This window comes from Macrotis lagotis, chromosome 1 (genome assembly GCF_037893015.1).
Source record: "Macrotis lagotis isolate mMagLag1 chromosome 1, bilby.v1.9.chrom.fasta, whole genome shotgun sequence".
Classification (NCBI taxonomy): Eukaryota; Metazoa; Chordata; class Mammalia; order Peramelemorphia; family Peramelidae; genus Macrotis; species Macrotis lagotis.
Genome location: NC_133658.1, coordinates 48,789,942 through 48,817,927, shown reverse-complemented (window position 1 = coordinate 48,817,927; position 27,986 = coordinate 48,789,942). Strand labels below are relative to the sequence as shown.

The window sequence follows — 27,986 nt, the reverse complement described above, 5'->3', positions numbered from 1 at the left end:
GTCATAAACTGCTTTCCTTTCCATAGATCTGAGAGGTAAATTATTCCTTAATCTCCTAGTTTGCTTATAATATTGTCTTTTATGTCTGAATCCTACACCCACTTTGATCTTATCTTGGTATAGGGTGCGAGATGTTGGTCTAATCCAAGTTTCTGCCATACTGTCTTCTAATTTTCCCAACCAGAGTGGGGCTTTCAATTCTAAGGCCCTTTACTCCAAGCTCCAAGTCTCTGGGCTTTCATGACACTATCACTGCTGTCCTTGTTCTCTGTAACTTCGATGCTTCTGGGTTATCTTCTCTGGTTACTGGGTTTCCTCTAAGACCTTGTCATGGCCTTCCCCATTTCCCTTATCTTCTCTCTCCTGGTGGTCTTACTCATGTGATCCAGTTTTACATTTAATAACAACAATAATAACATCTAGTATTTCTTTAGTGCTTTACAGTTTGCAGAAAGCATTTCATACATTATCCCATTTGATAATATATGGAAATAAGATGATCATTCTCGTGATCACCCTGTGAGATGTGATTGCTATAGGTGTTATTATCTTACTTTTACAGAAAAGAGAAGTGAGGCCCAGGGAAGCCGGATAACTTCCCTATAGTCACTCACACTGCTGTGCTAGTACAGGCCTTTGTCATCTCTAACCAGACTACTCTAATACAGACCTTCCCACCCTCCATTCTCTCCGTTTTCTAATCAGTCCTTTGCCTGGCTACCAAAGTCGTCTGACTCATGCACAGATCTGATTTCATTAGTGTCTTTTGCTTAAAACACTTGCCTGGTTCCATGTTGCCCATAGGATAAAATCCAACCTCTCCTTTGGAATATTTACATCTCCAGAATTATTCTAACTTTTCTTTCCCATGTTATTTTATTTGATTCCCTGACTAGTGCTCTATAGTCCAGTTAAACTGGACAAACTGGCCTTCTCTAATCTCATCTCCCTGTTTCTGCCTCTTTCCATTTGCACAGGCTATCCCCCATCCTGATGCTTAGAGTAGTTTCCATTTACCTTTATACCTTTTGAAATCTTTTTTAAAATACATTTTTATTGAAATCTTACACCCTACTAGGTTGTAAGCTTCAAGGAGGTTGAGACTAGTTTTCATATTTCCTTCCCCACCACCTAGAAGAGTGCCCTGGATATGTAGGAGGTATTTAATAAATATTTGCTTAATTGAATTGAATCCTTCACAGTATTGCCCATTTCGGATTCTTACTTAGTTAAAAGTGTGAGAGAACACTTTTCCTTCCTCAACCAATGTGCTAGTCCTCTAGCTTGTCCTATTCCAGCATAGTCTCCTGGACTTTGCCTGTTTCCCCTTCTGAACTTGTTGATGTGATGATTTTGAAGTATTTGAGCTGTCTAAAAATATGTACATTGTGAACACAGAAGAGTCCCACAAGTTAGTATTGAGACTGAAGGGCCCTGCAAATGGAATGGGTCTCAATACATCTAAATAGGACAGTGGCCATGCCTTTGGGTTTTTTTTTTCCTTCAAACCAGCTAGCCTTTTTGTCTAACTTGCTTTTAGTTTGATTAGATTGAAGAAAATTGGGTGGAGGAAGAATAGATTTTTTAAAAAGATTCTTGAAATCTCCATGAAAGAGATAGAGCATTTCCTCTTCCTGGGCCAGCTGATCATGGTAAGGCAGGGCTGCTGTTGTCACCCTGTCCTGCACTGCTTCCTATCCTTGGGACTCCTGCTTTGGGTACAGAGCCCTCATTAACACTGCACGCACAGGTATGGCATAGGTAAACCTCGGAGTGTGCACGCCCCTCCGCAGTGGGCTCCATTGCTTCACACAGAGGCCTATTATATTGTCCTGGCAAACAGCATGGCGCTGTGGTTTCTTACATAAGGGAGGGCGTTTTGTTTGGACTGCTGGCTTACCTCCCCACAGTCACTGGCTGCACGAGCTATTTCCTGCCTTCGAGCAGAATTAATTGGGGCGAGGTGGCTTCAAAGGCCTTCAGATTCATGGTGACCACCATGCTGAGCTCCAGAGGCACCTTTCAAGGCAGTGCCAGAGGACCCCCTCCCCCTACTCCCCAGCTGACATGTTCTCATGTGAGACTTGATTTGTAGAGACATTTTAGCATCAATCAGAGTTTGGATCTTCTCAGCTAAATTAGAAACCAGCTTCTGCCTTTTCATTGCATCCCAAACTGAATTTTACCAACAGCCAGAGTCATTCCTGAAGAGTTTTAAAGCGCTTTACTAAGAGGCAATGTGCTTGCAAAGCTGAACTGTACAGTCTTCTGAGTATGTTTCCCGTATCATTGTTTTCTATAGAAAAAAATTTACAGAGTCCTCACAGATGTTAGTGTTGTTTATCTGCTTTCTGTTTGAAGCTCCAATTCATTTATAATCATTAATTTTTCCTTTAATCAAATAATTTTTCCTTTAATTTGCATCTGTAAAATATATTGAATAGACTGTACTTGTAGATACTACAGAAACCTTCTTGCCCCTATATGAAAGTGTTTTTTTTTTTAACACTTCCACTATAAACTTTGGAAACTTGTCCATGGCAAAAGAAAGGGACTAGTTAAAGAAGAGGGGTGGGATCAGTTTGTAATTCAGGGACCTAAAGAACTGCTACCATGCCATCCTGTGTGTAAAAGAAATAAAGACAGTGTTGTTTATATTTTTGAAAGGGAGCTCAGTGTTTTTAGACTTTAAAGAGTAGTTCAGAATATTGAGAAAGATCCTTAGGGAATGATTGAGCTGAATACGCCTTACCACCAGTTTACAAAGAACTGACAGAAGTACTAAGAAACGTGGTCAGAAGATGTCCTGTTGTAGATTGGCAGCTTATAAAACATTTTGAACACTTCTTTTCAGAACAGGTCAATTTTGCTGATATCTAATAATTTATTAAGTTGAATCCCATTTCTGCTATTATTTGTGTGGTTTGGGGCAGGTCACTTTTCTTCTTCTGTAAAAGGAGGCAATTGGACTAAATGATCTCTCTAAAGTTGGTATGTTGTTACTATGTGAGCCTGTGATTTAGAGACATAGTAAATGGTAGCATAAACCCAAGAAGAGTCCTCTTCATCATTCCAATTTTAGTTTATGTGCTGCTGAAGTGAAGACATAACCGTGTTTTGTAATATTGAGACTTATATTCAATTTTTTAAAATTTTATTTTTTATTTAAAACATTTAAAAATATTTTTTTCTTTTTAAATTTTTCTTTATTTTATTTTTAATTTATGGATTAAAGCAAGCATTTCTCTAACAGGACGACGACAACAACAACAACAACAAAAGATGATTACAAATGAAACTGAAAATCCATTATCTACAACTTGCTATTCCTTTTATTTTATTTTTTTAGAAAGATTTTATTTATTTTGAGTTTTATAATTTTCCCCCATTCTTTCTTTCCTCCCCCCACAGAAGGAAGTCTGTTAGTCTTTACATTGTTTCCATGCTATACAATGATCTCAGTTAATGTGATGACAGAGAAATCATATCCTTAAGGAAGAAAAACAGAGTATGAGATAGAAAAATTACATAATAAGTTAATGATTTTTTCCCCCTAATTTGAAGGTATTAGTCTTTGATCTTTGTTCAAAGTTCATAATTCTTTCTCTGAATACAGATGGTATTCTTCATTGCAGATAGCCCACAATTGTCCCTGGTTGTTGCACTAATGGAATGAGCAAGTCCATCAAGGTTGATCATCACCCCTGTGTTGCTGTTAGCGTGTACAGTGTTTTTCTGACTCTGCTCATCTCGCTTAGCATCAGTTCATGCAAATCCTTCCAGGCTTCCCTGAATTCCCATCCCTCCTGGTTTCTAATAGAACAATAGTGTTCCATGACATACATACATATGCCACAGCTTAAGTAAGCCATTCCCCAATTGAAGGACATTTCATTTAATTTCCAATTCTTTGCCACCACAAACAGGGCTGCTATAAATATTTTTGTACAAGTGATGCAAAACATTTTTGAGTTTCAAATTTTATACCTTCCTTCAGACCTTCCATGAACCCCATGAGAAAGTAAGCAATATGTTGATTATACATGTGAAATCATGGCAAAATATATTTTCCTATTAGCTATTTTGAAAAAAAGCAAGAAAAATAAAGTAAAAAAGTTACACTTAATTTTGTTCCCAATAGAACATCAGTTCTCTCTCTCTCTCTCTGGAGATGGATAATAACATTTTTCTTTATCTGTCCTTCAGAATAATCTTGGATCATAAAGTAATCAATATAGCTTAAGACTTCTTCAGTTGATCATCATTCCAGTATTGCTCTTAGTTTGTGCAATGAATTCCTGGTTCTGCTCATTTTACTCTGCATTGAATCATACAGGTCTTCCCAGGTTTTTATGAAACCCCTCATCATTCCTTACTAGCACAATCATATTCCATCACAATCACATACCACAACTTGTTCAACGATTCCCTGATTGATGGGCATCCTCTGTTTCCAATTCTTTGCCACCATAAAAAGAGCTAGTACAGCATTTTTTACACCTGTGTCCTTTTCTTTTAACTTTGACCTCTGTTTAATACAGGCCCAGTATCAGTATTGTTGGGTTAAAAAGTATGCCCAGTTCTGTAACCCTTTGGGTGTACTTCCATTGTTCTCCAGGATGGTTGGACCAGTTGTCAACTCTACCAATAGGGCTTTAAAGTGCTTCATCCTATGTTTGCACCAACATTTTGTGATTTTCCTTTTCTATCAAGATAGTTGATCTAATAGGTGTGAAGGAGTATCTCAGAATTATTTTAATTTACATTTTTCTAATTAATGCTGATTTGGTATATTTAATTCAGTGGAAAGGAAGCCAGCATCATTTACTTTTTTATACCATCTGACCTCTTTGTACTTGTGGCCACCATTATGATGCAGGCCCTTTCCACCCCTTTCCTGGCCTGTTGCTGTAGCCTTCTGGTTGATCTCCCTGACCCAGTTCTCTTCTCACTCCAGTCCATCTCCACTCTATTACCAGAGTGTTCTTCTTAAAGTACACATCTGGTCGTGTCCCTCCACCACCCACTCATGATATTTCAACAACTCCCTTCTACCCTTCACAGTCAGACTGGCACTCAGGCAACTAGGTAATGCTGAGATGGACGCCCGAAGTTTGGTTCTGGCCATTCCCCTTCCATCTGCTTTGGTTTCCTCATCAGTAAAATGGGGCTAGTAATGGTCCTTGCTTCCCAGGACTGTTGTAAGAATCAACTCAGCAGACCCATGGCACCCAATGCCAGTTGTTAAGGAATTATTTGTCTCACTGTTCCAGTCTTCTGCTTCACTCTCCTCCAGTTATCTTGAGATTCAGTGACACCAGGCTTCTTGCTGTTCCTCACCCATGGGGGACACTTTCTGTGCCTGGCATACTCTATCTTTTTACTTCCTAGCTTCTTTTGAGACTTGTCTCAAATCTTCCTTGGTCTCTTCCTCTTCCTCTTCCCACCCCAACTATATTTAGTGCTTTTCCTCTGAGATTATCGTGTGTTTGTGTGTGTGTGTGTGTGTGTGTGTGTCTGATTAGACTGTCAATTTCTTGATGGCAGAGACCATGTTTTTGCCATTCTTTGTTTCTCTAGAGTGTAGCACACATGGCACATGGTAAGCACAGAAAATGATTATTGACTATTGACTGGGTCTTAAGGTTTGCCTATAATAACAACAGAGGCTTCTGAGCAGGAAGAATGCTGGCTCCAGGGCCTGGACCCTGGATAACTGGGCATTTGCTTATTGGGAAGAGCCACAGCCATAAGGCTGCTTGGGAAACTTGACCTTTCAGAGGTCTGGAGTTGGGGGGTAGTGGAGGTAGAATATATAGAATTCGGGTTTGGAGTCAGTCACCCTGAACTTGAATCTCAGCTCTGCAACTTTACTGTTTAAATGACTTGGGGTTTCCTTAGTTTCCTCCTTTGAGGAATGAGGGACTGGACTGGATTATCTCTGAGATCCTTCTATTCTTGGTCTGTAAGTCTGTGATTCAGAGTCATGGGAAATGGTAGCCCCAACCCAAGAAGATTCTACTAGAAAGAACCCCAATCCTTGGTCTTAGGCAAAAACGTAGAGCTCAAGGGAACTTTTGAGGATAATCTAGTGCAGGGAATCTTCACCTAAAACCTGGGGATGCCCTTCTGTGGATCTTGTTTTTAAATGAATAAAGTAAAATACAGTGGATTACAGTGAAACCAATTTAATGGTAATGCCCTTATTAAAATATTCTTTAAAAAAGTTCTCAGACCTCAGGTTAAGAGCCCCTGATTTAGGTAAACTCTTATTTTGTAGTTGAAGAAGCTTAGGGCCCCAAGAAGTCAGGTGCCCAAGGTCTCACAGATGTTAAGGTACAGAGGCTGAATTTGAACTTGGACTTGTCACTGTACCACACTGCCTCAGAACACCTCCAGAAGGTGGGATTGAACTTCTTATTCACAAAGTCTATGTGGTGTATTTACAAATTTTACTAGACTATTAGTTTTCATACAACAAAATGATTTTTTTTAACCAATGAACCTAATCATCTTTAGACATAGATTATACATCTAACTGATGAAAAGTTAAAATTCTCTTGAGTTAAAAGGTGACTTTTATAAGCCTTAATCAAGATTAAGTGAAATTGCTATATACTTTTTAGGCAGTTTAAAGTACAAAGGTCCTGAGCAGCTGGTTCATGGTTCTATTGAAGCTCCTTCACAGTAGGCCAAGGAGCAATGTGTTGGGTAGGAACCTGAAAACGAGATTGATGCTTTGATCACTCTGAAAACATCAAACAGAGCTATTTGTGTGTAGAGGATGTGATCTGTGGGGTGAACATTCAGAGTAGCCCTGAAATCCATTGATATTTTGATGGAAAAAGTGTTTTAATCTCATCATATAAGTTGGCTAAAAGGGATAGAGACACAACCTCTGATGGGGAATGTTAATGAAAAGACTAGTCCACACGTGCCATCTGAGTTCAAGGAGACCCAGCTAAGGAGTTTGAATAAGGGTCAGCAGTTAACAAGGGGAATGAAGGACTGAGGGGCTTGTTTTGATTGATGATGCTGGAGTTTGCTAGCTGTGCAGTGTGAATGAAGCAAAGGATCATGTGCATAATGTAACTGACTGAGTAGAGTGCAGTGGGGTGCTTTTTTCCATAAGCAAATGGCCTAGCTAGAGTTATGGATCAGGGAAACCAAAGTGGACATTTGATCTGAGCAGGAGTCAAATACAGAAGGGAGATAAACTAGGGGCTGGGGAAGTGAACAAAGAAAGTTCTTTTTCTTATGGTAGTTACATATTTTTTAACTGAGCTAACTAAAAGCTAAATTCATAGAAAGATGTTGAATGTCTGGACACTAAGGGATCCCTTCATTCCTAGGATCACCTGGATCAAAGATAGGATGGAGATGATCCTTGGTAATAAATGAAAAGAACTCCAAAAATCAAGTTGGTTTCTTCTTTGAGAGTGGAAGATTGGGGGAACAACAGGGCAACTGTAGGACAGTTAAAGGCATTTAAAAAATGGTGTGGTGAATTTTAATTGCTCCCTTTGTGAGGTTTGGGGGTAAGGAAGGGGAAGGCCTCAAGGCTCTAGTCCAAAATTCAGCCTTAGCTAAAGCATAGTAAAAGTGGCTTAACTAGGTGAAATACAAAGGTGAGATTGTCACAAGTTGGGAGCACAGATGGAAGAATTGTGGAAAGAATTTTTGGTATAAAAAGAAATGTGTTTAACTCCATTCTTCACACCTACAGCAGATAGTTTGCTCTTGACAAGGGGGAAGTGCTACCCACAGGTGGACAGTTGCCCAGGTGGTGAATTAATGACTGAAAAGTAAGCAGATGAATTCTGCTTTGGTTGCTTTGTGGCAAGGAGATTGGCAAAAAGCTTCCAGGTGGAAAATAGGATATTTCATTCTCTTCTTGTATTGGAGGAGAGGGAAGGTATAGCAGACATCTGGTCCAGAAGAATTCTCAATACTAACTCTGTATAATGTCCATCTGTGTATCTAAAGCTTGAGGCGAAAATTCAGGAAACTGTTGAGAAGCAAACATCTACACTTATTGGTCCTCTGTTCTTTCAAGACACAGCTCAAGCACTACCTCTCCTTTTTTAAAAATTTTATTTTATTTTCAGTTCCAAATTCTCTTCTTCCTTCCTCACCATCCTCCCTCTGTGGAGAAAGCAGGAAAAACAAAACCTGTTGCAAGTATGTAGTCAATCAAAACAATTTCCCACACAGGCCATATCCAAAAAGAAGGAAAGAAAGAAAGAAAAAAAATCTGCTTCAGCCTACTCTGAGCTCATCAACCTTCTGTCTGGAGGTGGGCAGGATGTGTCATCAGGTGTTCTCTGGAATTGTGGCTGGTGTTTGTGTGTGTGTGTGTGTGTGTGTGTGTGTGTGTGTATTCACTTATATACATATTTACACATCAAACAGAGCTATTTGTGTGTAGAGGATGTGATCTGTGGGGTGAACATTCAGAGTAGCCCTGAAATCCATTGATATTTTGATGGGAAAAGTTTTTTAATCTCATCATAACAGTTGGCTAAAAGGGATAGACACAACCTCTGATCGGGAATGTTAATGAAAAGACTAGTTCACATGTGTCATCTGTATATAAAGCTCTCTCTCTCTCTCTCTCTCTCTCTCTCTCTCTCTTTGTATATATATATATAGTTATATAGTTATATAGATAGATATATGATAAAGTGGACATAATTTCAGAGGGAAAGCATAGTGGAGGAAACTAGGAAACCAGTGGAGGAGACTAGGAAAGCCTTTTAGTACAAGTTTGAATTTTAGGTGAGATATGAAGAAAGTCAGTTGGTAGACAAGCCAGGAGTCTTCAGTTATGAGAGACAGCTAGTGAAAAACCCTAGATTTCTAAGGAAGTATCCTATATGAGGAAAAGCAAAGAAATCAACATTACTGGTTTGAAGAATACATAATAGGAGGGAGTAAGATCTAAGGAGACTGGAAGAGTCAGATGACTAGATGACTGGGAGGGGTGGAATCCTCATCAACAAAAGGGAAGTTAGGAAGTTGGGAGTGTTTTTAGGGCAAAGAAAGTTAATAGACTTTAGTTTTGGAAATATTGAATTTAAGATCTCTATGGGATATTCAGTTCGAGATGTTCAATAGAACAATTGGATATATGAGACTCGAAGTTAACAGAGGAGTTAGGACTGGATAAATAGATTTGAGAATCATCTGGAATGTAGATGATATTTGCCTCTCTGGGAGTTGATGAGCTCACGCCATGAAATGGGGAGGAACCCACGGTTGATGTATGGCTTGGATGAAGATCCAGCCAAGGAGACAAAGGGAGAGGTCAGAGAGGTAGCAGAAAAACCAGGATAGATTAGTGCCACTTAAACCTAGAGAGGCATACTAATATACAGCAGGTGGAGCTGTAAATTGGGCCAGCCATTCTGGAAAGCTAGTTGGAACCATAGTCAAAAAAGTTACTATTCTGTGCTGATCCTTTGACCCACAGATACTACTTTTAGGTTTATACTCAAAGGAAAAAGGTGTGTGTGTGCATCTGTGTGTGTGTGTGTGTGTGTGTGTGTGTGTGTGTGTGTACACATATAATACATAATAATGTATATAATATATAAAATGCAAAAAGATGCTATATATGATATATTGTATGTATAGATAGTTATAGTAGTCCTTTTTGCAGTAACAAAGGACTCTGAACTAAGGTACTCTTCAGAGGGAATGGTTGCAAAGATTATAGTATGTAAATGTAATGAAATATTACTGTTCCATAAGAAATGATTAAAGGAGTGGTTTCAGACAAGCCAGAGAAGATTTTTATGAATTGATGAAGAGGAAATTGAGTCGAATCAATAAAAAATGTATACCATCATCACATTGTTAGAAATAAAACTACTTTGAAAGACTTAAGAATTCTGATCAATTCAATGACCAATCAATATTCCAAAGGATTCACAATGGAGTAAGCTTCCCCATTTATTGACAGAGAGTTAATAGACTCAAGATGCAGTATTAAACACATATTTTCAGACACAGTCAGTGTGGGAATTTGTTTGTGTCACCATGTCCATTTGCTAATAAGATTTTGTTTTACTTGTTTCCAAGTTTGGGACTGGGGGCTGGGGTGGGGCAGTGGTGGAGTGAGGGAGTCGAATAGGATAAAGAAAGAAAAGAAATAAGGAAGGGAAAAGAGGGTCTTTAAATTATTTTTAAAAAAATGCACCAAAGAGAACTGAAATAAATTTTAAAAAATCATAGAAAATTAAGACAGCTTTGAAAGTTATGTGTTGTCCTATTAAAACAATCAAACCATTCATAACAGAGATCAGCATTTTTATATATAATCCTTTTTTTCTGTTCTAATATATATATGTATGCACATACATATTTACACATAAACACATAAATATGAAAACACCTATTTGGTATTTATTAATTTCAGAACATTTAATTTATTTTTTTATTTTTGAATTTTACAATTTTTCCCCTAATCTCCCCTCCCACAGAAAGCAGTCTGATAGTCTTTACATTGTTTCCATGCTACATTGATCAAAATTAAATGTGTTAAGAGCTAAATCATATCCTTAAAGAAAAAAAAATATAAGAGACAGCAAAATTACATAATAAGATAATGGGGTTTTTTAATTAAAGATAATAGTCTTTATTTAAACTCCACAATTCCACAATGGCATTCTCCATCACAGATACCCCAAAATTGTTCCCGATTGTTGCACTGATGGAATGAGCAAGTCCATCAAAGTTCATCATCACCCCCATGTTGCTGTTAGGATGTACAATGTTTTTCTGGTTCTGCTCATCTCGCTCAGCATCAGTTTATGCAAATCCTTCCAGGCTTCTCAATTTCAAAGCATTAAAAGAAAAATCTAGGCAAGGTGAAAACAAAAGATAACAATAAAAATCTGTTTCATTTTCTCAAAGATTAAGGATAAGAAAAAGGAACTTTGGAGTGAGTCGTAGAGCCCCACCTGTGTCCTGGAGTTATCCTGGACTCCACTATTTGTCACTCCCCTTCCACCCAATCCAAGGTGTTGCCAAGGCTTTTTACCATTGCATCATCTCTCAGATATGCCCCCTTCTCTCCTCTGACACTGACACCCCTCCTCTTTTGCAGCCCTCCTCACCTCACACCTAGACTATTGGCTGAGGGTGGATCTGCCTGCCTCCAGTCTCTTCCCCACTCCAATTTATCTTTTTTAGATTTCCTAAAGTGCAGGTCTGATCATGTCACTGCATGACCCAGTAAATTCTGTGATTCCCCTACCATTTCCAGGAACAAATAGAAAATGTTCTATATGTCATCCAAAGCCTTTCATAGCTTAGTCCCTTCCAGTTTTCTTGCAACCCACTGCTTGACACAGATTCTTCTGTCTAGTCATGCTGGCCTCCCAACTCTGGGCTCCAGGCTCTTTCTCTAACTCTCCTCCATTCCTAGAATTCCCTTTCTCCTTTGTTTCAACACTGACCTTCCTTCAAGTCTTAGCCCACCTCCTGCAGGAAGTCTTTCCCAACCCTTCTTAATTCTAGTGTCTTCTCTCTGTTAATTATTTCCTATTTACCCAAAGAGAGTTTGTATATATTTGTTTGCATGTTGTCTCTCCCATTAGATTGTAAACTCCTTGAGATTAGGGATTATCTTTTGCCTTTTCTTTGTATTCTCTGTGAGGGAATTCAAACAGCCAGTGGTGGGTTTTGGGTGGGAATTGGGTGAAGCATTCGGACTCCATCCTTTGACTCTACTTGGAGCTGGCTCTGTGCCCCTATGCTCAGCACATTGCCTGTTACCCAGTAGGTGCTTAATAAAACTTTATAGATTGAGAAATTGTAACAGCCAATTTTCCAGCCCTTTGGTGTGCATAACACACTTTTAATGCAGTTTATTCTGCATTATTCAGTGAATCAGTAGGAACTGAGTCTAGGATCCTCCTGTAGAGGACAACAGTGAGTGGAGATGGAAGGGTGAAGTGAAAGTTCTAGGGGATATGGGACAAAGGTGCATCTTTAGGCCGCAGAGAAGCGACTGACAGATGGGGAGAGATCAAGGCTAAGTGATAACAGGGGACATTCTGCTGGGAGATGTGAGGCAGAAGGCAGAATGGACTGTGTGTTGCATCTTGGAGCTTAGCAAAGAGAAGGGCAAAGGAGAAGCCGGCAGCTGAAGGTGTCTGAGTGATGTGAGAGGAGGTGGGAAGGAGAGGGGTCCCCAGTGACAGCTTAAAGTTTTTTTTTTTTTTATTTTTTTGTAAAATATGAGGCAAGGTTCAACTATTTAATGCTTACTGTGTGCTGGGAATATACAAAGAAAGGTAGAAAAAAATTCCTGCTTTTCAGAAGCTCAAAGTGTAATAAGGAGACAACATAGAGATCACTCTGGACATATGAGGTAGATGCAGGGCAAATGGCAGGCCCTTTCAGAGGGAAGGGAGGGGACTAGACAAGACCTCTCAGAAGGGAGGCTTTGAGCAGGGAGATGAAGGAAGGCTAGTTCACCAGCATCTGGAGGAGACAAGGAGAGAGAGAAAAGTTCAGGTGTGGGGACAGCTGGGGAAAATTCAGTGCTTGCCAGAGCTACATTCCCCCACCTCATCCCTCACTCAAGATGTGATCCAGACACTACAATAAAATGTAGATAAATTCATGAATCACTGAGTCTAACAAAATTTGGAATTTTTAGGTCTATTTATGGCACCTCCATTATTTACTCAAATGTAATAAGTTCTTTGAGGGTGGTACATCCATCATTTAAAATCTTTGTTCACAGGGTACCTTGCACATAGTAGGCACTTGCTAGTTGTTGCATTTGTGGGATTCATTGGGGCCTCGCTGGTCAGGGACTGCCCTTTCTCACCAAAGTCAGTTTCCTTTACCTGTGAACCTCATACCTCTTCTATTTCATTTCTTTTCAGGTGGGAACAACGAGAGCTACCCAATGGGAGGGTCTATTATGTTGACCACAACACAAAAACAACTACCTGGGAAAGGCCTCTTCCTCCTGGGTAAGATTCCTAAGACTGATCCAGGGATCTTCTGCTTGTGGGGCAGGGGCAGCTAAAGGGAACTTAGCTTTCCAACATATGGTTCTCTCTTTTCTCCTTACCTCTTCCTTTTCACTTGTCTTTCCCCTTTTCCTATCTCTGCTGGTGACTTGAGGCCTCCAGGGGTCACCCATGGACATGGATAAGCCTTGCTAAGTAACAAGTGGAGCCTTGGGCTAAAATGGTTGGGAACCTAAAATCTTAGGCCAGTGGAGAGACCTTGGCATGTGGATGCCCAAATTACAAGTCAGTAGATTTCACTGCATGGAAATTTTTCTTTTATAGAGTCACACATTTCTAGGATGTTTTAGCCATTTTTACAAGCTATTGTAGCACCTCTCTTGGGTTAATTGAATTCTTTCTTGGTTAATTTTCCTATTGGTTCATATGAAATCTGTTTTCATTTGTTAACTCTATGTGGAGATTTTTAGAGCATCATCATTGCAGCTTTCAGAAGAAAGGGTGGGGGAGGAGGTGAGGGTAGAGAACGTTCTTGAAAAACTCATAAAAATTAGCTGGAGAGAGCAGATATTAGGTATATCCTTCGAGAGAGTTGCCATTGCAGACAGTATGCCTCTCTAGTCATCTGGGTTCTGGAGAGTGGGAAGGACATTTTCTGCCATAACCAGAGGACACAAGGGGTTTCCAAAGGAAAGAGAACTGTCCAAGTGTAAGGAGAAGTGGTTTGGTTCCATGTCTGCCAGGGACAGAACGTACTTTCCAAATGTGAATCCCCACATTGAGAGCTTTTGAAAGGGAATGTCTCCACTCACAGTAAAAAGAACCCTTTTCTCATAAAGTAGCCATGAAGGGCTTATATGTCCATGGGCGGCGGGCAGACTTCCCTCCCTCCTTCTTAAATGTGGTGGGGAAGGGAGGCCAGCAACAGGCAGGATACCTGAGAGGCCTCATGTTTGGCTGCTGCCCAGATGCCAGTCAGGCCCTGAGCAAACACGGCCCCACCTTCTCTCCCGATGACTTTCCATTAAAAGTCTCCTTATGGCTTAGGGTTTTCCAGTTGGAGGATTCCCCCCACCCCCTTTCCTGTCCTTTCTGGGAAAAGAATCTCTGATAACTTCTCATTATTTCTTTTTTTCTGTTTTTTTACTTTTAAATGACTGTAGAATTTCATTTTCAGAATGACCCCAGTTAAGCATTATCTTTCAGATTTTGCAGATGGTCACATTGTGTGATCAGGATATAGTATAGGGCAGCCTCTCACCCCTTCCATAGAAGTATGAATTGGCATGGTTTTGTTTTACTCCTTGTCCAGGAAATTCTCTCTGTCTCTTTCTCTGTCCCCCCCCCCCCCATTTTTCTGTTTTCCCCTCTCTCTTTGTACACACACACACACACACACACACACACACACACACACACACAGAGATATACACTTTATTCTTTAGATACACTTATATCAGAGAGATTTCCTACAAGTTTTTCTTGGCCTGGTCTTTAGTCAGTGCTTGAATGGCATGGAAATAAAGATGTTCCATGATGTTGTTTCAGAGTGGAAATTACCTTCTTTTTAGCACTGTGGTGAGACGCAAAGACCTTTCTTATTTCATTATGGTATTAGGATTTTCATGGGAGACATTGCAGCTTCATGCTCTAATGAGACTTAATCCTAGTTTCTCTTGCTTCCCTAGGAATAGTTCCTGGATTCTTCTTAAAGGAAAATAATTTTGAAGTCAAACCTTCATTCTTTTCAGTACTTCAAACCTCCTTTCCTTTTATACAGTATCACTGGAGAAAACCGAGTGGGACAGACTTGGTGGTCTCCTCAGTGGTCTGTGGTGTCAGTGTGTGGTAGGGCCATGCTTGGTCCTCCAGCCTTGGCCAGCTCCTTGGTTTGTCTCTGAGACAAGACTGAGCCATTACTTAAACCCAGGAACAGTTGTTCCGTTTGAGCTTGACGTAGACAAGCCATGTACTGAACTGGTTCACAAGAGCGTTGAGGATGGTGGCCTGGGGTTTGGGAGTCCTGGTCCTTGACACTTTCTCAGGCATCAGCCAGTCTGGACTCCTTTGCTTATAACATTATCTATAAAATCAAGTCACCTCCTTCTCTCTTTCTATATCTTCATAAAATGAAATAATCTGGAACTGTTTAAGGAAGCCAAAGTCCAGGAAAGGAGCTGTGCTCACAATGTAATACCAGGGCATAGGTGGCAGAGATCCTGGCTCTTCAGCTTCCTTCTGACACTTTGGATTTGGGTGACTGTAGAATGGGAGAGCTGGATTAGATGCTTTTAGGAGTACAGCCCAGCTCAAATCCTGGGACCCTGGCCATCCTTTAACCTTCTGGGGTCTATGCTTTCCTCATGTGTTAGATTGAAGGTGCTAGACCAGAGGACCTCCAAGAAGCAGTCAGGCACTTGATAAACATTCTTTTTTTTTTTAGGGTTTTTTTGTTTGTTTGTTTGTTTTGCAAGGCAATGGGGTTAAGTGCCTTGCCCAGGGCCACACAGCTAGGTAATTATTAAGTGTCTGAGGTCAGATTTGAACTCAGGTTCTCCTGACTCCAGGGCCAGTGCTCTATCCACTGCACCACCTAGCCTCCCCTGATAAGCATTCTTTAAGTGATTACTGTGTGTTTGGGGACCTTGTTAAGTGATGGAGATACAGTAAAATACACAGAATAGCCTTGGTCTTCCAGGAGCTCTCTCTTCTAAGAGGGGAGATGTCAGGGAATTCCTAGGCACACAAAAGACATGAAGGTGAAGGAGAGGGGAAAAGTGTGAGCACCAGCAAAGGCCTCTTGTCAAAGGGTCTTGAAACCAGGGGAGTTTAAAGGAATGGGGGACAGCCAGGGCAAATGCAGGAAGATGGGAGCTGTAGCATTGTGTTGGAAGAACTACAAGTAGGCCATTGTAGCTGGATTGCAAAGAGCAAATCTGTTATAGCTGGCCTCTCTCCACTCTCTGGAAATCCTTTTTTGGTCCCCTCTGGCTCTAGACTCTTCTTTAGCCCTCATAATAGATTTAGAATTATTGAGAAGCCATTTTTTGTTTGTATTCTCCTATTCTTATTATATATATACATATATATATATATATATATATATATATATATATATATATATATATATATATATATGAATAATAGTTTATTCCATGAGACTGTTGAACTTGTTTGTTTTTTTTTTTTTTCTTCCTTGGTCTTATTTCATTCCCCAGCATGTTCAGGGACAGTATAGGAACGGGAGGCCATTTTCAAGTCTTGGAAAGAGGGGAAGCTCTAGCTTTTTCATGTCCCTCATCCTCCCCATCATCAGTGTCATCCACAACAATACTTGTTAAGTACCCTCTGTGTGCAGGGCACTGTGCTAAGCCCTGGGGATACAGACATCTATAAAACATAGTCTGCCCTCTGGGACCTGACCTTCGAACTGGGCCAGCAGGCCATTGACACAGGGGTGAAAGTGCAGACAGATAGTACAGTAAGAGTTCCAGGACTGGACTGGTCAGTACTAACTAAGACAGTTGGGGAAAGACTTCCAAGAGCCAGAGACACTTGGGCCGGGCAGGTGGGAGGGCTCCAGACAGTAGAAGGAATGGGGAGAAGCACAAGGTAGGAATGAGTATTCCTGAGACCAGCAGCTTGGAGTGGGAGGAGAATTCACAGAGGGAGATTTAATGGGAGATAGATTTTGAGAACTTGCTTTGGGATCACATTTTGTTTTGTTTTTGTTTTTTTTTTTTGGTTTTGTTTTGTTTTGTTTTTGCAAGGCAAATGGGGTTAAGTGGCTTATCCAAGGCCACACAGCTAGGTAATTATTAAGTGTCTGAGACCAGATTTGAACCCAGGTACTCCTGACTCCAAGGCTGGTGATTTATCTACTGCGCCACCTAGCTGCCCCTTGGGATCACATTTTGAAGGGCTTTGAATTCTATAGCAACAAATGGCCATTGGAGTTTTTTCAGCAGGGACATAGTAGGATAGGAGCTAAATGATATTTAAGGAAGATTAACATGGTAATGTTATATATTGGAGAAGGAAGATTCTAGATATAGGGAAATCAGTAAGGAGAACACTGTAATTTTATCAGCAGAAGACAGTAACTAGATAGAGGGCCTAGACCAGACCCATGGCCCTAGGGGTAGAAAGGACCAATACAAGAGACACTGAAGGAAGACCACATCTGACTTGGTACCCTGTAGACTGGTGTAGAGGTGTAGGGAGAAACAAGGATAAATTCAGCTTTTCACTCCTGGAGACATTGATATAAACAGAAGAAGACAGGAAGGAGAGATAACTTGGAGGAAATTTAAGAGTTTGATATTAGATATGTTGAATTTCACATTACTGAAAGATGTTCAAATGAGGGGTAATTAGTAATTCAGGACAGCAGCTCTAGAAATCGGACCTGGGAACTCAGGATTGCCTAAGGGGAAGAGCAGTAGCGGGGTAGGTGAGAGTACGGATCAGAAGCACCAAAGACAGAAACTGGCTGGAAGATGGAACCAGAAGATCCATGGTACTGAGCAAAGTATTGAGATTAGGACACAGCAGATTGTGGGGTAACTAAGTCATACAAGGGGAGATCAGAGAGCATATCAGCCAAGAGGTCTTTCTAAGAAGGTTACCATTATTGTTACTGGGTTTGCTTTATACTGTGGATAACTCTTTGCTTGGATGTAAACACACTTTTATGACTGAGATTGAGATTGACTGGATTTCCGGGCAGTGTGATTCTCATTCTCCCCACTGAGCTTTCCTGCCTTCGCTATGCCTTGCCCTGCTCCTCACTGCCCCATGTCACTCCAGAGCTAAGATACTGGAGTTCAGCCCCCCAAACATCAACAATAAGATAGCTCTGCTCCTCTGGGAACCAGCATATTCTCTGAAAACCTTGGAGAGTGGGATCTAGCTGCTTTCCCCAAAGTGCTGATCCTCAAACCTACCCTCAATGTTTTTAGTCTGGGAAATCTTGGGGACTTCCAAGACTTAGAAGCCATGATACTGACTCTGAACTTGATATTTCCAGCTGGGAAAAGCGTGTGGACCCCAGAGGAAGGTATTACTATGTGGACCACAACACCAGGACCACCACTTGGCAACGTCCAACAGCCGAATATGTGAGGAACTATGAGCAGTGGCAGTCCCAAAGGAATCAGCTGCAGGGGGCCATGCAGCAGTTCAGCCAAAGATTCCTCTATCAGGTAAGAATCATGAGAGACTGAGTAAGAGAAAGAAGCCCTTTAAGTGTGAAGAGGTTATGGGGTTGCACATTCCCTTGTTGTTCCAGCTGATGGGCTAGGGTTAGAAACTTCAGCATGGCTTATCAACAGTGAGCTCCTCCAAAGAGGAATTTTACTCTCATTGTCTTTCTTTGGAGAGATTCACCCTATCCAAAACCAAATTCATTATCTCTTTCCTCAAACTGATCCCCTTTCCAAGCTTCCCTATTTCTGTTAATGATTCTTCTCATCTTCCAGTCACCAAGACTTGAATTCTTGTGTCTTATGACTCCTAGATCCCTATATACAAATAGTCATCAGATTGTATAGATTTGCCTTCAAAATGTTTCACATCTCTTCTTTTATTCCTGTTTCCATGCCTACCATTTTATCATCACATTCTTGGAGTCTTAACAAAGCTGATTTCCTTGCCAAAATCCCAGAAAAACACAGAACCCTAGATTTAGAGAGATAAATAAATCATCTATTACAGGGCTGTCCAAAATGTGATCTGCAGGTCAATTTTATGCAACCCACCTGTGGAGTTACTAAGTGCTTTAGTAAACGAAGCTGAGCTACCACAGAACTCTCACTAAAATGGCAAATCAAAATATATTCTTTTGTTTTAATAAAAAGTTTTAAAAGTAAGGTTGGACAGCCTTGGTCTATCATAATCAATGTAGATGCATGTTAATAAGCAAGCAAACTAATCACACTCGAGGAGTTGATATTCTAAATGAAGAAGATGACACAGAAAGGATAAATGGACTATGGGAGGTAGGATGATGGAGGGCAAAGGAGGATGGGCCTAGAGGGCTTTACCTAGAGTCCAGAAAATTGTCTTTGAGGATGAAGAAAAGTTCTGAAGAGGGGATTGAACCATAGGGAAAGGATCCCTGCCTGAGACCCCTCCCCAAATATTTAGGCATTTTCTATCCTCAGTGCTGTCTCTCTTTGGACGTCTCATAGAAACTTAGTTGGACATGTTCTGTAGTTGAACATGCTCTTCCTCCTTAGACAGTTATTTTTGTATAATTCATACCTGAATAAATATCCCCTAAATAATATCCCCTAAATAATACCCCTTCAAGTAAACTTTAAAATCTCCTTAGTAAAAGGGATCTATTTCTCAAGGCAGCAAAGCCCCCTTTTTAAAAACATTTTTAAAGCATTTTCTTTTTATTGTGAACATAACAATAATCAAGACAGGCATATTTCAAGATGAAAAAAGAACATGCAATAGAAACTGAAATTCTCTTAGTTTTTTTTAAAGAAACACATTAAATTTAAGATGTATTAACAAAATTGTTGTATTTGTGTCCCCTTCTGCACTTTTTTCTTCTGAGTTTTAAAAAATGTTGTTTTTTCTGTTCACATGTCAATCATATTGGCCTGAAGAATGATCTATCCATCAGCTTTCCCCAGGAGGGGGAAGATATTCATCAGGCATGTGATCTCATAATTGTCAAGATTGCTGAGGGCCTTTGTTACTCATGTTATTAATTGTTGTTATCACATGTATTATCTTCCTGCTTCTGTTCATTTCCATTTGCCTTATGTCCTTCCATATTTCTCTGAATCCATCATACTCATCATTTTTTGAAATAGACTGAAGTGAAGACAGAGATTGGAGTTCTGAAGATAGGAGTCTATCTCTTAGGAGGCTTAGAGAGATATCCTAAGAGTTCTTGAGAGATTAAATAGTTTGCCAGGGTCACACAGCCTATGTATTTAAGAGACAAGACTTGAGCCCAGGCTTCCTTGTTTCTGAGTTCAGTTCTTGGTATGCCCCACTCATTTCTTTTTTTTAAGGTTTTTGCAAGGCAAATGGGGTTAAGTGGCTTGCTCAAGGCCACACAGCTAGGTCATTATTAAGTGTCTGAGACCGGATTTGAACCCAAGTACTCCTCACTCCAATGCTGGTGCTTTATCCACTATGCCACCTAGCCGCCCCAAACAGATGATTTTGACTATATCTTTTTTTTTAGTTTTTTTAGTTTTTGCAAGGCAGTGGGGTTAAGTGGCTTACCCAAGGCCACACAGCTAGGTAATTATTAAGTGTCTGAGGCCGTATTTGAACCCAGGTACTCCTGATTCCAGGGCCAGTGCTTTACCCACTACGCCACCTAGCCGCCCCCTCCCACTCATTACAGTCATATACTGCAATTTCTTCAGCCATTCTTGTTTGATGGTCATACAATTTGTTTCCAGTTCTTTTCCACAGCAAAACTTTCTGCTGTAAATATTCTTCTACATGGGAGTCCATTCCTTCTGTCCTTGACTTCCTTAGGTTACCTAGTAGTGGTATTACTGACTCAAGGGACATGGATAATTTTGTGACTCTGGGTATGATTACAAATATTTCTTAAAAATCATTGAGATAATTCACAGCTATCCTCCCCCAACTTTTCCAACAATTTCTATTTTTCTCTTTTGCTCTCTTTGCTAGTCTGATGTGCGTGAGATGGAACCTGAGTTTCATTATGCATTTCTCTAGCAATTCGGAACATCCTTTGATAATTTTGGAGCACAGCTTTTGATAAACTTGGATTTGTTTATTGAGTATCACTGGTTCATATTCTCTGAACATATTGAGGAATTCCTCAATATTGAGGAATGGTTCCTGTTCTTATATATTTGAATCCATTCTTTTATATTTTCCCAGTTTCCTTTCTGATTTGAAAAAAATCTTCCAATTTTTTGTAATTAAAGTGTGCATTTTTTTTATCATCTCTAATCCTTCTTTAGGTAAGAATTCTACCCCTAACAGTAGTTATGAAAAGAATTTACTCTCATACTCTAAAAGGCTTTTTTTCTTCCTCTAATATGACCTTTTATATTTAGGTTATGTATCCATTTGGAATTTATCATGGTATAGATGGCACAGTGGGTAGAGGCACTGGTCCTAAAGTCAGGAGGATACAGACACTATCTGTATGACCTTGGGCAAGTTACTTAACCCTGATTACCTCACATCCAGGGCTATCTCCAGGCAGCAGCAGCATCACAGTGTACAGTTTAATGGTCTAAACTTAGTTTCTGCCATACTACTTTACTAGTTTCCCAGCAATTTTTGTCAGGGAGTTTTAATCCTAAAATATGGTATCCTTCTACCCTGGGGCAGTTCTGATTGTTAAGAATTCTCCTTTGCTGATGGGGCAGTGGGAAAAGAGGCTCACAATGATGTATTGTTGGTGGAGCTGTTAACTGGTCCAACTATTCTGAGCAGCAGGCAGCGGATAAGTTAGTATAGTTCCAGCAATATTACTGCTAGGTCTGTCCTTCAGAGAGATTAAAGAAAGAGAAAAAGGGCCTATATGTACAATAATATTTATAGCAACTCTTTTTGTGGAGGCAAAGAATTGACAACTGAGGGAATGCCTATCAACTGGGGAATGGCTGAACAAGTTGTGGTATAGGAACATCATGGAATACTATTGTGCTCTAAGAAATGATGAGGGAGATAGAAGACTTGTATGAACTGATGCAGAGTGAAGAGAGCAGAGCCAGGGACAGTTTATACAATAACAAAAGGATCATAAAGACAAACAGCTTTGAAAGACTGGACAACACAGTGTCCAGCCACAATTCCAAAGGACTTGTGACCAAAACTGTTATCACTTCTAGATAGAGAACTGATGGATTCCAAATACAGAGTAAAGCATATTTTCTTCCCTCCTGCCCTTCTTTTGGATGTGGCTTAATTTGGGAATTTGTTTTGCTTAACAAAACATTTATAATAGGTTTTTTTGACTAAGGAAGTCAAGGACAGAAGGAATGGACTCTCACATAGAAGAATATTTACAGCAGCAAATAAGTAGATTAAGGGAGCATTAATCCTAAACAAAACAGATTCTAAGGAGGTACAAAAATATAACTTTTAAAGCAGCAAAGGATGGGAATCTGAAGGGGGCACCCATTTATTAGGGAATAGCTGAACAATGCAATATAGGAGTGCTGAATTCTTCTCGTCGATGTAATGACCCACAGTAATTGCAGAGGACAGAAACCTGAAGCATTCCACCCACCTTCTGATAGTGAGGTGAAAGATTCAGAATGCAGAATGAGAGAGACTAATTTAGATGTGGCCAGTGTAGAAATTTGCTTTGATTGACTGTCTGTGGGAGTGATAGGTTTTTTTTCCCCCCTTGTATTCTCAGTTGGAAGGAGTGGGAGTTAAGTGGGAAAGGTGAGAAAGAGGACTTTGTCTAATTAAAAGAGAAAAAAATAGATATACACACACACGCATATATATATATATATATATATATATACATATATATATATATACACACATGTTTATGTATATTGGAATATATAGGATTGTTTGCATGGATGCTCTGTATTTTGATATTATTTGTGTATATATCTGTATATATATATATATATATACACACACACACACACACACACACACACACACATTTTTGTATATGAAAATGGATTAACATATAATGATCAATCACAATTCCTGCTACCTACCTCCTGACAGTGAGGGAATGGAGTCAAAGTGCAGATTGAAGCATTTGTTTTTTAGACATGCTCAATGAGAAGTTTTGCTATAATGCACATATTTGTAATGGGGGATTATTTTTCTTGCCTTCTCAATGTAGGGTTAGGAGGAGGGGAGGAAAGTGGAAGGGGAGACAAAGTTGATCTTTGAGAATAAAATAAAATTTAATTTAAAAAATAAATCTCATATGAATGCTGTTATTATTTAAGGTATGTTATATGACTTGGAGGAATAAGTGTTACTGAGCAAGGATTTCTTATGTTTATCATTTCTAATTTGATTCTATTCACTATCCTATTACATGTTCCCCCTTCATTTAATTCTTTAAAATCAGAAATATGAGAAATATAGCTAAACATTTGAAGTCTTTAAAAGTCAAAGTAAAATCTCCATCTTTACAATTGTCATTATCTCTGTTCTTCCCGTCTCATTTGCTAACTGTGCTCTTCATTGTGTCTCCCTTTCTTTTTTATGCTTTTCTTCCTCCTTTTCTTCTCTTTCTTACAGGTTTGCAGGATTTGATAGGAAGAAACTTAGTGGGTAGGAAGAACTTGTTAAAATATCACTTTAAATAGTTCTTGTGTATTTTATTAAGTTTTGGCATCTAAGACAGACCCTAGGCAGAAAGAGGAAGTCCATCCTTTCTCATCACCTCCCCTTTCAAGCACTGGCTTTGATGCAGCTCACCTCCAGGGGCATTTCTGCCTTTTTTTACTTAACATATTCTTCCGGCTTTTGGAAAATAGCTGCATTCTGTTTCCCATCTGTTCCAGTTTCTTTCCTTCATTTGCCTAACTGTGTTTATGGTGGATGTACTTAAGGGATGAACTACTGGACAGATTTTCAACTCAGTTTTATTTGGGGTATCATTTCATGACAGCTGAATTTGGTGCAGGATGATACATTTGGTAATGAAAAGCAGAGAATCTTGAGTGTAGTATGAGCTCTTACGCATATCATGAGTAGAAAATGATGGACCAGTGTCTACACAAACAAGTTTCTGCCTTTCCTCACCCATTAAAGTGCTCTTAAGGAGAGGGCCTTTGGGGGCTTGAAGGCAGCTCACTTTTAATTGCCTTATTTTGCTGTTATTCTTTGACCTTTTCCTTTGTGCCTCTCTCTTGGCCTTTGCAGTTTCACATTGCTCTCCCAGGAGGCCCATGGCTCAAGTTGGACCATGGAGCCCCTCAAGCAGTCCTTGGGTTCTGAACTAAACCTCTTTGTTGAAACTCTTGCTTTGAGTAGTGGGCTGTGTTGTCTCCTTGGGGTGAAAAAGTTTCTCTGTCTTCTTTGGGAGGAATGTGGGGGAAGTTATGAGGGTGGGGTGGGTGGCAATTTTGATCAATGTTTTCACAAGCTCAGACTGAGCTCCATTCATATATTTCCCTTCCTGATCCATGGCCCCCTTTTCCCCAAGCTAGGCAAATAAGGCATTCTGAAGCCTGCATTTGGAATGTGATCCCCCTAATACAACTATAAAATTTTAGTAGGTGAAATAAAAAGTCCTTTTTTAGCAACAATGCTTTTTTTATGTAACTATGAAAAGTGTTTGACAGCATCCCCCTTCCCTCCAGCCCCCCCGCCCCCGCCCCTGCCAGGGGTATGTGAACATTCAGTCTGGCCTTGCCATTCCCTGGGGAACTCCCAGCAGAGCTGAGGAAGGGGAGTTAGAATATAAGCAGTGACACTCTAGCCCTTGAGCCAGTTCTCCCCCAGCACACACTTTCTTTTGCCTTCCGTCCCTCTCTTTCTCTCCTTCCCTTTCTCTCCCCTCCTCCCCAAACTTCTGATGAGGCTGGTCCATAGCTCTGAGCATCCCCAGGTTCAGACCGGGTGAAGTGCTGACTCCTGGCAGGAGGAGGAATAAAGGTGCTTTGTGAAAGGCCATAAGAACATTCCGGGGGGAGGTGAAGGGGCTTGGGGGAGACGCCTGTCTGTGAGGGCATGAATGTCCCTTCAGTTTGAGTTAACATCGCACACTGCTGCTTACTCTCACAGCGTGTTGAGAAAGGGGGGAAGGGAGATGAGAAGAGGAGGGGGCCATCTGCAGCCAGGAAGCTCTGGGCGTGGGCAGGGCTTGTGGGAATGATTTCATTGGAAAGGCCTGCGATATTTTTTCCCCTCTTGTGTGTGGTTCTTGGAGAAAGTTGGAGGTGGTGGTGATTTCAGTCTCTTGGCCAGCCAGAGCAGAGCAGACACACATGTCTGAACATCCTGGGAAGTCATCCTGCTCCTGAATTTTCCTGCCATCCCTCAGTCCTTTTCTCCTACCTTACCTGTCCTGCCTGACCCACATTCATCCACTGATTTTGTTCTTCCCTTTCTTCTCTCCTCTCAGCTCTCTGTTTGGGGTGCTGGGTTGGTGGGCTTTTTTATTTTTAACTTCTCAATGGAGCAGATACTACTTCACATTTCCCTTATGTGTACCCTTATAAGTACCAGAGGAAAGTCTAGGATGGGAGAGACCTGATGGTGAAGAATTTAAGAATCAGTTGTTAGCATTTGTTTCTTTTTTAAATTGTCATTTTTTTTAACCTCTTTGTTTTATATGTGTGTTTTTGTTATTTTTATTGTTTTTTTTTACTGTGTCGTATTTAGTCTTCTGGTGCCTCATCTGACCATGATCCACTCGGCCCCCTTCCTCCTGGCTGGGGTAAGTAGTACATTCTATGGCTTCTGTCCTTGAACCCATACTCTCCTTCCCCAGGCTTGGTGTTCCGCATCTTCTCCTGCAAAATACTTAGCTTTTTCTCAACAGTTGATCTTCATTTCCAGGCTTCTTAGTGTTCTCCTTCTCTGATACTGGGAATGCCCTTCTTAAGCCTTAATTTATCTTTTAAAGAAATTGTGGGCAATAGGTTCATAGGGTTGAGAAAGTAAAGCAGAGGCATTTTCTCTTCTCAACTCCTATTAGCCTTAGTTAAATCAGTACAAGCCTGTGGGAAGTCTTGGTCCTGATTTTGAACGGATTTTCAACTTTTTTTTTTTTGGACCCAGATTTCTAGATTTTTGTTCAAATAGCCAAGTTAAAAAATGTTGAGGTTATCTGTGAATTTTATAATAAAATAGCATTTTTTTGAGGCTGGATTCAAACACCTTAATGTGTCCTCATAGAAGCTGAGTTGCTGGGGACATTGGCCTCATTGTAGCTAATAATGATAACTCTTCCCATTTCTGTCAACAATCTAATCCCTTTGTTTATGATGTAGCTGGGGAAGATGCTAAAAGGAGGACATGGAACACTTTAATGTAGAGTCCCTTCTAGGGGACTCATGCATGGGTCGCTACATCTTTATTTACCCTAAGGTCTCCTCTGTTTTTCCATTGCTTTCTGGCACTTACCTTTCCCTTTTCCTCTAGGCATGAAATGAAAGTTATTACTAATGTTGTGGGTTATGAGGAGAACATAAATCTATCTCTTCAGAAAGACTGAGGACTTGATTACAGATGAATTTTGCAGAGAGATTAGTTATATGCTAGGAACATGAGACCAGACTAGGTCTAGTGATTTGCTTATGTGCTTCAGTAAGATTGTTGATCTCACCAATACAGTGGAGAGGCAATTCATGATGAGTTCCTCTCCCACCATGCCCCTGAGAGGTTGTTAGCTCTCCTGGCAAGCTCAGAGTTTTTCACCCCTTTGGGTTGGGGTGGATCTTTCTAGTGTTTTTTATAACAAGATTCTGCTATGAGAGAGTTGTCACCAGGACTTGAGACCAGAAGGGCTACTAAAAAGATCCTAATGAGCTGCTGGTAGGGGTGAGGTACAGTTGAAGGGATTGTTGAATCCTGGCTTTTCTCATCATCAAAGTCTTGCCAAAAGAGAGGCAGGGTCATTTTGAATCACCCAGAGAGCATGAAAATGCCAGGGAGGACTAAGATAGGAAGACTTGAAAGGGCAGAGAATGACAAGGAAATATCTACCTGGAAAAAGGCTTCTATTCATCTGGATTCTTCCAGGTAGATATTTCCTTGTCATTCTCTGCCCTTTCAAGTCTTCCTATCTTAGTTCAAACTAGGAAGGGACATCCATTCTTTCAGAGCCCTTGGTGATCACTGAATGAATGGGCTCTCTACCTATTGTCCCTTTGACAGCACAATGAGTTAGCATATGTTCCAGATAGGCCTCATTTGCTCCTGGGGAGATGCATGCTCAGGTAATCTGTCTGGCTAAATATATTAGGAGAAAAGTCATTGGGATTTCACATGTTAACAGGCTACAGAAGTTTAGGAAGCTGAAAGAGTGCCTCTGATATAGCCCCATCCCTTCTTATGATTTTATTCTTAACAGTAAATAGTCATAAGGGTATTGATAACTCATAGTCATGTTGAATATGAAGGGGTACAAAGTGCTTTCCTCATAATCAGTCCTTTGAGGTTGGTATTACAAGGATTATCATATGCATTTTCCAGATGAAGAGACTTCTGAAGCTGGGGTAAGAGAAGTGACTCAGCTGGGTCATCGACTGACTTGGGCAGGGGCAAGGGCAGGGCCAGGACCCAAGTCATCTGACCCCCAGCCCAGTGCTCTTTCCTCTTCACTAGATCTGTTTCCAAGAAGTAAGAATGTGCATCAAATTAACATGATTCTGTAATCTCATTTGGTAGAAAAGAGCCAGCAGAATGGGGAGCATCGTGACCCAGGGTTCTAAGCTGGAGCAGCACTTGTTCCTCTAGCCCTAGGGAGGCCAACCACATTTTTAGGCTGTTTATTTCTGAATTCCTCCCACTGTTGAGCTGTTAATAAAGAAAAACTGCTCAGGTTTAGAAAGAAATACGTAGATGAGAGAAGAACATTTTTTTAGTGCTAGGCAGTGAGCTAAATCGGGATGGGAACAGACCTAAGGGCCAGGTTAAAAACTGTTTACAGGATGTGAAACTCAAGGGAAGAGGCAACGTTGTTCAGAAACGACTAGAAGGCTATAATAGGACAAAGTGAAGAAAAAGAATTTTTTTGGCTTAATGGTCAGGAAACATTTCTTCACCGCAAGTTCTTTTGGACCATGTTGGTCTGCCTGAGTCCATGCTTGTAGCCATTTTCCTGGGGATGTTTAAAAAAGAAATAGGACCAAGTGGCCAAACAAAATGAGAAATGATCGCATTTGTCCAGCCCTGGCTCCCAAAAGTCTGTCAGTAGTCTTTATCAGAAGTGTCACTGGCCTAATAGTGGAGCCATTTAGATACTGAGATGTAGTTTGATTTCAGGTGCCCCTTCCACATCTCAGAAACCTGAGGGGCTAGGCTGGGAGGAAAGAATCA

At 40.4% G+C, this 27,986-nt stretch overlaps 1 protein-coding gene across 2 annotated transcripts in view; it reads left to right on the top strand.

Moving 5' to 3' along the window:
* WWP2 (WW domain containing E3 ubiquitin protein ligase 2) overlaps nucleotides 1–27,986 on the top strand; it is a 127,077-nt gene that overhangs the window by 73,573 nt on the left and 25,518 nt on the right. Inside the window, exons 9-11 of one of the 2 annotated variants that reach the window (XM_074200295.1) lie at nucleotides 12,903–12,992; nucleotides 18,022–18,196; nucleotides 25,326–25,380. In XM_074200295.1, coding sequence (XP_074056396.1) covers nucleotides 12,903–12,992; nucleotides 18,022–18,196; nucleotides 25,326–25,380 — 320 coding nt within the window. Of the gene's footprint in view, nucleotides 1–12,902; nucleotides 12,993–18,021; nucleotides 18,197–24,671; nucleotides 25,200–25,325; nucleotides 25,381–27,986 lie in introns of those variants that run through there. The other variant, XM_074200300.1, reaches the window with a different exon arrangement.